Here is an 11,040-nt window from a genome sequence, read left to right on the forward strand (position 1 = left end):
AAACGCACCTATTATTATCTCTCAAACAACTCAGAATATTACCTCTAAACAAATCCTCTCAAACAACTCGGAATATTACCTCTCAAACAAACTCATATTTAGTAATAATAAACAATTAGGGTTTCTAAATTTATATACTAATAATATATATATATATATATATATATATAAATAACAAATAAATAGTATTTGTTTTTATAAAATATAAAGTAACAAATAAATAATATCGGTTTTTATAAAAAAAATATGTTGTTTTCATACATGTTTGTTGGAGTGAGTGCAATGAAAATTAGAAGAAAAAAAAATAGAGAATGGAATACATATAAAATATATATAGGCCGGCCTGTCAGGCCTAATAGGTTTTTTTACAAGCCTGAGCCTGACCTATTTATATAAATAGGCTTTAAAAACAGCCTGAGCCTGACCTTTTTATTAAACAGGCCAGGCCAGGCCAGACCATAAGTAGGTCAGGCCATAGGCCCCTGTCGGACGGCCTAGCCTATTCCCATCCCTACCTACACACCTCAACATAATGGACTGGGTGAAAGAAGAAACCAAACTATCCTATATATGACTAGAAACATGTTAAGGGAAAAGAATTGACACACATGTTCTATATTGGAGAAGCTGCATCAACAACTGCTTATACTTTGAATAAGTGTCCAACAAAGAAGCTACCAGAGCAAGTGCCATAGGAGATTTGGAGTGGTAATAAGCTAGTAGTAAGACACTTAAGAACATTTGGTGCTCTATATTTCAAGCATGTGTCAGACCAAAAGAGAAGAAAATTGCATAACAAAAGTGAAACCGTGATATTATTTGGCTACCATCAAACAGATGCATACATGCTCTATGATCCTACATAAGGAAATGTTGTAGTCAAAAGAGATGTAAAAATAATTGAGCAAGAAAATTGGGATTAAAGCATAAATCCAACACCACTAGCCAACCCTGGGATTGGAGCCAGGATACAAGCAACACCATCCAACACTGGGAACAAGAGACCAACATCATCAGCCAACCTACGCAAACTCATGCACCAATGCAAAATGATGTAAGACCAGTGGAGACACAATTGAATTGAGGACAAACATATCAAGTGGAGTTAAGGGAAAATGTTAATGAATTCCATTCCCATAAAATAAGCCATATACTGAGGCATTGAGGACAAACAAATTTGAGGAGTTAAGACAAATGCTAGGTGTAGTATCACTTAGATACTTTAATTAAGGAAAAATATTAAGTAACTTGTAATCCAAGTAATGTAGCAATTGAAGGTTGTAACTAACTAACTAACCAACGAGTTAGTTAGTTAGATGGTAGTTAGAATGTGTAAGATTAACCCATATATAAATAGGATTATCAATAAATGCAATAATAGATCTTACCATTCATTCATCTAATACTTTTTATTTTCTTATTGTACGAATAACAATTTGATAGCTAACACTTATTACAAATTAGATTTTTGTTGTTGTGATAATTTAAGTTTAAATCTAAAATTTCCCACTTGCATCCTCCTCCTCTTTCGTTCTCTACATGTGTGTTTTGTTTTCATGACAGGAGACCTATGATATTTTTAAAGGTGTGTATTTGAGTTTTGCAATGGTAAACAAATTTTTTAAAGAGAATGATCAAATTTTCTAAACCGGTAGAGCCGGTAACAAGTTTAGGCTTCTAAAAATTAGATTACGTGGCATCACAAATGCGCAAGCGTAGATTAGCGTGTGTTTAAACGCTCTCTTACTAAAATAAGTTTTGTTTACAATCGTTCCTATATTAAGTTAGATGTGAGTTAAAAATAATTTCTATAACATTTTCTTAAATTTACGTACAACTTCATTGTTTTACAATAATTATCATATTTTTAAAAATAATTTAAATTAAAAGATTGTCAATTTTCATTTTTAATATAATTTTTTAAGTGTACTTCCTAATTAATATTATAAATGCTAAATTACATTTGTGGTCCTTTAACTTAATCTCAGGTAACGTTTTAGTCCTTTATCTTTTTTTTTTTCCGATTTAGTCCTTTATTCCTAACAATATCAAATAAAGTATGAAAATATGAGTTTATTTGAAGATTTGCGTTACGAATTTGATGAAATTTGTATTATATTGAAGAATATAATTAATTTTATGAGTTTTGATTGAATTTTTTTTTGAATTTTTGTATAAAAAAGGATAACATTGTTGAAATTTTAAAACATAAAATATCAAATTGTCACTTAAAATTAAAATAAAAGATCAAGTCGGAAAAAAAAAATAAATAAATAAATAAATGACTAAAATGTTACCTGAAATTAAGTTAATGGACTATAGATGTAATTTAGTCTTTTTATTAATATAAACAATGAATGAAAAGGACGAAAATATCTTTTTACACTTTTAGTAAAAGATATCCAAATATACTATCTTTTACACCTTTTTATAACCAAATCAATTTTATTTGATATAAAAAATTATAAGCAAAAATACTCATTTAGGCTATTAAATTTGGTTTAATATTTAATTATGTTCTTTAAGTTTAGTTTAAACTTTATTTATATCTTATAAATTTATATTTTTCTCAATTCAGTTTTTAAGTTACATTTGATTTATATTGTTAGCTTTTAAGATATATTAAAGTATATTTGCGACTCTTTAAATTTGATAATTTTTTGGAATTACTGTAATAAAATGTTACAATTTAATCAAAAATCGCAACAAATTAATTGTTAAAGTTAATATCTTTGCATGTGAAGGAAGTTAAATATATTGATTATGTTGATAGATATTTATTACCTTGTTTTTAAGGTTGTGTGTGTGTTTAAATTGTTGTAAAGAAAATTGATAAATATAGATCATTTATAAAATTCAATGAATGTTTTTTAAAAGATTAATATGAAAGACATATATTATTGTAATATTTGTTAGAGTTTCAAATTATCAATAACTTTCAATTGAATTTATTTTAAAATTAAAATAAAAAATGAACAATACAAACATAAAATAATTTAAATAACTAAATCAAAATAAAATAAATTTTAAAAAATTAAACAAAAATTGAATTAAACTTAAAATATAATACAGGTGTATTTTTGTCAAAGTTCATTCAAATTCCTTTAAACACATATAATATGATAAGGAGTACTTTTGTCAAAGTTCAATAAAATTCATTTAAACACATATAATATGATATAGCATCGTACAGTATGGCTATTTCTTAATTTTATTTTTTGCATCATCATTTCTAGTTAACAAACTGTAATTATTGACAATAAGTTTCATTTGAGAATATTGAAAATAAATAAATAAATGTGATTGATGTAAATAGACGTGTCTGAAGTTATCTTCAATATCATCAAAACAATGAAAAACACATATAAGAATAGTTTATAATAAATACTACTAATTATTGTGATAATTCTTATATACTTATTTTGGACTTAATATGAGCAAAAATTAATCAAAGAAGAAAATTGATGTATTTATTTAAATTTTAATAAAATAAAACTTACAACAACGATATGTCAATTTTTTGAGATAAATTAATCCTTATCCATATTTTATTTGAACTTTATTGGACTCAAGAAGAAGGGACAAATAATCCATCCTTTAATTGAACCAAGTTAGTCCCTCATATCTTGTTATATTTTCCTTTGTTTTATCATTGTAGAAGATGTTGAGTTTGTAGATAAAAATAATGTTGAAAAGACTTATAAAGTTGAAGATGTTGATTTTATAGACATTCGTAGAGTTGAGGAAATTGAGCTTGTAAATGATATTGGTACATGTTGAAGACAATCATGAAGTTGATGATGTTGAGTTTCTACTTTCTAGATAATGTTTATAAAGCTCTTTTTTCTAAAGGTCTATTTTTATTTATTTTTCGGTGCAACTAAAGGGTCTATTTATATCCGGTAAAAAATATAAATAAATAAAAAAAACTCAATTTATATAAAACCGACAAGTCTTGTCTTATGTATTTTACGTTAATTGCACTTGCACACCGTATCCTCTTAGTCTTAGTCACCTTTTTGTTTTGTTTTATTGTCGACACTTTGCAAAATGGCAAAACACTGTCCGTATTGAGAACAAATTAAGCTCTACACGTTACGAAATTTAGATCTCATTTATTGGTCTTGGTTATGCTTTCCGTCACGACTCATTCTATATAGATTTTTGTTTAAAGACTATTACCAACACAAACTATAAAAGAACAAACTCTCGTGGAAGAAAAATGATTTGAACTTTATAATTTATTTCTAATTATAATAATGCTTAAACTTCATTAATTATAGGCCAAAACAACTAACCTATTCTGATGTAAGAAAAATGATTTGACAGAACAAAAAAAATGATTTGCAAAAAGGAACATAAATTAAAATCGTACGAGGAAGATGGAGAAAAATAATATTTAAGAAGTAGGGGTTCAAACATAAGGATATTATTTTTTTAATAAGCTCAAACATAAGGATTTTTGACGCATGTGTATAGCATTAGTACGGAGCTTCAAAAATATTTATGGAGGATCAAAATAAAAACAAACAATGTATAAATATAAAAAATAGTTATATATAGAAAATTGAAATTGGTTTAATGATTAACATCATAGTTTTTCAAAAAGAAAAATGTAATTTAAATTTTTTGATTTTATATTTTAGAATTTTAATTTATATTTTAGTCAATAAAAAATAAATAAGTTGTAAAAATATCACTTTCAAATGTCAAACTTACGATATAATTCTCTTTTAAAATATTATTTAACTATTACGACAATGTAAATTCTTCACATATATTATATAATATTATATATTTTTTTTCTGATCTCAAATATAAATAACAATAAAATTTATATTTTGTGGTCTTAAATATAAGTAAAATTTGATTATATTTAATATTATAAATTCTATAATACCTTTTAATCAATATAAATTTTATTTTTCAATAATACAATTTATTTTCACGGAATAAATTTCCATGTAAGGCAACAAAATTAAGATGACTTGTTTATTATTTTATAAAAATTAAATAAATTCAACTGTTTTTTAAGGATGTGATTTTTTTTCTTACTTATACATTAACACCGAAATAAATATATATTAGGGAATTAGTCCCACCCTAATCCACAAAACATCTGCCAGTGTGTAACATCTTCAGTGGTGCAAATTGCGATACTCATTAATAATTATATCTTCAGTTCAAATTCAAAATACAATTTAGACAAAATACCCATGTCCTTTATCTTATTTGTAATAATTGATTTTTTTGTTTTTTTTTGTGATTACTTATCTTTTAAAATATGTACAATATGATTATTTTTTCTTAAAAAAATGCCGGCCTGTCTTAAAAAATTCCGAGGAGGTAAGACGACGTATTAATATTATTAATCGTGTTGTTTTCTAAATGCTTTTTTTTACTAAAAGACAAAAACGTAAAATTAAAATTCTAGGGGTTTTCAAACATAAAAAAATATTTGATTTCTTTATTTGGATATATTCATAAAAATAGTATCTTTATTTTAAAATAAAACTTTTTAGTTCCTCTATTTTCTAGTGCAATTTAATTCCTAAAGCATAATTTTTACTTTTAAAATTGTGACTTTTATTCTAAGAAATGGTGATTTTTGTCCTAAATGTTATATTTTCTCTTCAAATTTATAATTTAGATTATAAATTACAATTTTTTAAACTAAAAAAATATTATTTTACAGTTTAGATTCTAATTTGGGCCTCCATGACGACCGTGGAGAAGAGTTTTGGTTAATTTCAAATTTTTTATTGCTGTTCTCTAATAATTTTTTTTGTTAATTTTGGTAAATACTGTTATTTTTAATTTCATAATTATTTTTTGAAATTTAATTTTAATGAGGTGAACATTGTTTTTTCCACGTATGTTTTGTCATATCATCACTTTTTACTCAGCTCATTAAAAATATCGTCACTTTTTACTCAGCTCATTAAAAATTGTGATACATCATCATTTTCCATGATCAAATGGGAGTTGAGGACAAAAATATAATAAATGTCAAAATAGATTGGCAAAAAGTTTCAATTTTAAAATGAGGGAACTAATTTTGTAAAAGTGCAAATGAGTCTAATTTTGATTCACTTGTTTTAGTTTTATAATATTCACATCATTTATCTAAATTTTAGTTTTAAAAATCATATTGTATTTTTTAATTTGAATTTAAAAGAGAATTCCATTATAAAGGAAAAATTTATAATAGAAAAGTATCTTATGTCAGTAAAGATCGGTTTAAGTAGTTAATTGACTTTTCATAAAATCATAGGTTCAACTCATGTTTTTATTCGAGACAATTGTTGACATATTTTAAGTGAACTAAATCGTTAATTTTTTTTTGAGAATTTTTATTTATCTATGAAAAAAATCTGTATTCATATATAATACAAAATTATTTTAAATTTTTAATAACTATGATATGGTTAAGTAATTTTAGTTTCTATAAAATTTTAAAATTTCATTTTTTAGTCTATGTAAAAAGATTATATGTGTTTAGTCAATACAACATTATCTTGCAAGAAGTTTTTTTTATCGAAACTAAAAACAAAACTTAAAAATTTTATAGAACTATTTATTTTTTACTAAATAACTAAAAACTTATTTTATTTATTGAAATATAATTTAATATGAAAAAATAATCGATAAATTATCCATTTAGTCATTTATCTTTTTTTTCATGTTTCATTTTGGTCTTTTAATTAAATTTTATTTTAGTCTATTAACTATGATTCTATTAACTACTTTGGTCATTTTCGTTAATTTTATGGAAAAACGTTTAGTTGAGGCTACGAGTCAAATTGAATTTGTGACTAAGCTATTTGAGACATTTTTACTCCCCCTTCTCCTCATCTCCCTTCTTTTTCTTCTTAATTTTATAGTTTTTTATATTCTTATTCCTCATCTTTCATTTTTGTATTTGTGTTTCTGATTTGAAAATGTTAATAAATAGGATACTCTTAATTTATCTATTACTTTCATTTCTAGACACTTTTCTGAATTTTTGTCCCAACATCTTTTCATAATAATATGAGATAAGTTAAGTGCAATTTTTTAAATTAATTTACCTTTTTTTTTTTTAGTGTTATGTGAATCATTTTCAATTATTTCATTAACTATATAAAAGTGAGCCTAAAATATATTTCGAAAAGGTGAAGTGATAGTTGGATATTTGATAGATTTCTATAAAAGACCGATTATTATTAAGTATTAATTAAGATAAGAAGAGTTAAGACTTGATGAAATATTCTGAAACAGAATCAAATACATATCTTCTAAAAAAAGGCCCAAAATTTATTTTTATTTATGATATGAAAATATCCACAAATAGGATATTCTAAAAGATGTTTTTTTCCCCCCATAAAAGCCAAGTTATTTTTAGGTATTAATTAAGATAAAAATTGAAGGGTTATGCAAACATAAAACGATATAAGAGATTTGATTAAATATTCAGAAACAATCACATATGATTCTTCAAAAAAAGACTCAAATAATTGGGGTTTCTAATATGAAAATGTCCACAAATAAGATATATAGGAAACTTGATGAAATGTTCTGAAACTGAATCAAATATGATTCTTAATAAAAAGACCCAAAAATAATTTTTATTTATGATACGAAAACGTGCATAAATATAATATTTTAGAAGAAGAAGAAGCTCATACAATCTAATCATATTCTAAGTTGATATGTAGATTTAATTTAAGGTATTTTCATTAAAGCTAATAAAAATGATCAAAATGGTTAACAAAACTATACTTAATAAACTAAAGTGTAACTTAAAATAAGATAAGAGACTAAAAGAGTAATTTAGCCAAAAAAATAACATGTTATTAATAACATAACCAAGTAAACTACAGGTGGAGCAATTATCATTATTTATTTATTTATTTATTTTAAAGTAGAAAACTTATGTTTAGTTCATAATGTGTAGCTTAACTTATTAGACAATGTTAATATTATTAAGTTGAATATTTGATTCAAGATCAAATTTGAGTTATCTACTTCATATGTTAATTTATTAGTAATTTTGTCAAATTGTTACATCTAAAAAAGAAAATCTATTAATTAAATTTTAATATAAACTCTCTGATCCACAGTAAATTATACTTAAAAATATTTAAATTTACAATAATTATAAATTTTATTTTTTAGAATAGATATTAATGATATTTTCGTTTTCATGACCAAAATAATAACTTAAATAATATTAACTCAATAAAAAAAATACATACTCATTCTGAAATAAATCTATTTTTATTTATATTTCATTAAAAACTAATATTTTATATTAAATTAGACATTAATTAATGAAATATGATTGGGTCGACATCGATATTATCCACATAAAAGAGGAAGATTGAGCGTGGTACAACTCGTCAAAGTTATGAGTAAAGTCTATTTATATTAGTGAGGATTAATTATATGTTACTTAGTTGAAGTTGCCCTTTGTACAACCATATCCATATAATATTGAGAAGCAACTTCCAACACAGAATCATGGAGACCTGGTTCATCACTCTCGTATCTATCTCCATATGCTTGTTAATCAGAGCAACCCTCTCCATAATCACTACCAAAAACAATAACAAAAGCATAATAACCACCCCACTCCCACCTGGCCCACCACACATACCAATCATCACAAGCATCCTATGGCTAACTAAATCATTCTCACAACTCGAACCTTTTCTCCAAACTCTCCACGCCAAACACGGCCCTATCATCACTCTCCGTATCGGTTCACGTCCTTCCGTTTTCATCTCCGACCGTACTCTCGCCCACCACGCTCTCGTCCACAACTCCTCCCTCTTCTCCGACCGCCCCAAATCTCTTCCCACTAACAAAATCATCTCAAGCAACCAACACAACATAAGTTCCGCATCTTACGGTGCCACGTGGCGCACTCTCCGTCGTAACCTCGCTTCTGAGATGCTACACCCTTCCCGTATCAAATCATTTTCCGAAATTCGTAAGTGGGTCCTACACACGCTCATTAACCGTCTCAATTCTGTTTCATCAACCGATTCTGTTACGGTCGTTGAACACTTTCAATATGCTATGTTTTGTTTACTTGTTTTTATGTGTTTTGGTGAAAGAGTTAACGATGATAAAATAAGTGATATTGAGCGTGTTCAACGGGACCTTCTTTTGAGTCTTAATAAATTCAATATTTTAAATTTTTGGCCCAACGTTACTCGGATTTTGTTCCGTAAACGTTGGGACTTGTTGATGAAATTGCGTAAGGATCAAAATGATGTTCTGCTTCCTCTGGTAATTCAGAGGAAGCAAATTAAAGAAAATAGAATTGGTAATAACAACAACAACAACAGTGTTGTTTCGTATGTGGATACTCTTTTGGAATTGGAATTGCCGGAGGAAAAACGGAAGTTGAATGAAGATGAAATTATTAGTCTCTGTTCGGAGTTTTTGAACGCCGGTACAGATACTACTTCGACAGCTTTGCAGTGGATTATGGCAAATTTGGTGAAGTATCCGAATGTGCAGAGGAGACTTGTGGAGGAGATTAAGGAGGTGATGGGTGGTGGTAATGGAGAGAAAAAGAAGGAGGAAGTGGAAGAGGAAGATTTGCATAAAATGAAGTATTTGAAGTGTGTGGTTTTGGAAGGGTTAAGGCGTCATCCACCGGGGCATTTTGTGTTGCCACACGCGGTGACTGAGGATGTGGTTTTGAATGGTTATTTGGTGCCTAAAAATGGGACGGTGAATTTTATGGTGGCGGAGATGGGGTGGGATCCTCGTGTTTGGGAGGATCCAATGGAGTTTAAGCCAGAGAGGTTTTTGAAAGAGGAAACTTTTGATATTACAGGGAGTAAAGAGATTAAGATGATGCCGTTTGGAGCTGGGAGGAGAATTTGTCCTGGATATAATTTAGCTTTGCTTCATTTGGAATATTTTGTGGCTAATTTGATTTGGAATTTTGATTGGAAGGTTCCCGAGGGTGGATATGTTGATTTGTCGGAGAAACAGGAATTTACTATGGTCATGAAAAATCCATTGCAAGTTCATATTTCTCCAAGGATCTTCTAGATTTTGTGTTATTGGAGTGTGTAATTAACAATAACATGTATGGTTTAGTTGTTGTTGAAAAGTAAAATGTATGAAGTAGTGTCCGTGTATACAACTTTGTGTAAACTATCCTAGATTCTCTGCTTGGCAATGTCATTTAACAGCAGGGGAAGATTATATGTAGTTGCTTCATTTGGCTCATCCAATTATCCCTTATTGTAGTTGTTCATTCTTATGTATCTTTGAATAAAACAAATTACATGTCAAGATGCTTTCAATGTAAAAAGTATGTTTCTTGTTGTAATATTAAAGTTGTTTTGGTTTGATTCTTCACTTGAGGCACATTGTAGCCTCTTGATGACTGATTTTGATATATGTGTATTTTACGACTGAGTTTAAATTATCTACTTAAGAGTTAAATAGACTTACTGAGTTTGTATCAATTCTCACTCTCCTCTTTTTAAGATGAATCTATATTTTATATTATTGAAAAAAATGATTTCTATTCAACTGAAATGTAATTTATAAATAAAATTTGACTAAAAATTATTTCAATCATAATTCAAAGTGTTATTCCGAATGCTTCGTTTTTAAGTGGAGATTTTTAACCACGTAAGGATAATCACTTGGTTAACGTTAACAAGAGATCTCTCTTTTAGAAGAACTCTTGGCTACTCTTGTAGTCGTACAAACTAATTAGTGGAGGACCTCCAAATTAGTCAACTTGAGTTAATATATTATCAATTATTGTTGAAAAAATTAAAATGAAAGTTTAAACAGGCAAATGTTCTATCTATCCAAACACAGCAAATTTTTATTTACTTTTTATTTTTAAAACATTTTATTTTTATTTTTATTTTTATTAACAACTTTAAAATTTTATTCGAATAATTATTTATATGTAATGATACAATTAACATTTATTTATTTTTAAAGATGCTTTTATTTTCATTAACAATAACAATTATACAATATTATATGTATTTTTAACTATCAAAATTTGTAGGG

The 11,040-nt window shown here is 26.7% G+C and overlaps 1 protein-coding gene across 1 annotated transcript; it reads left to right on the plus strand.

Moving 5' to 3' along the window:
- The first annotated feature begins 8,424 nt into the window (after positions 1–8,424).
- On the plus strand, positions 8,425–10,358 carry LOC101505152 (cytochrome P450 89A2-like). The gene has a single exon (XM_012713536.3). The coding sequence runs from the start codon at positions 8,503–8,505 to the stop codon at positions 10,051–10,053; it is 1,551 nt and encodes a 516-aa protein (XP_012568990.1). The 5' UTR covers positions 8,425–8,502; the 3' UTR covers positions 10,054–10,358.
- The last annotated feature ends 682 nt before the right edge of the window (positions 10,359–11,040 follow it).

This window comes from Cicer arietinum, chromosome 1 (genome assembly GCF_000331145.2).
Source record: "Cicer arietinum cultivar CDC Frontier isolate Library 1 chromosome 1, Cicar.CDCFrontier_v2.0, whole genome shotgun sequence".
Classification (NCBI taxonomy): domain Eukaryota; kingdom Viridiplantae; phylum Streptophyta; class Magnoliopsida; order Fabales; family Fabaceae; genus Cicer; species Cicer arietinum.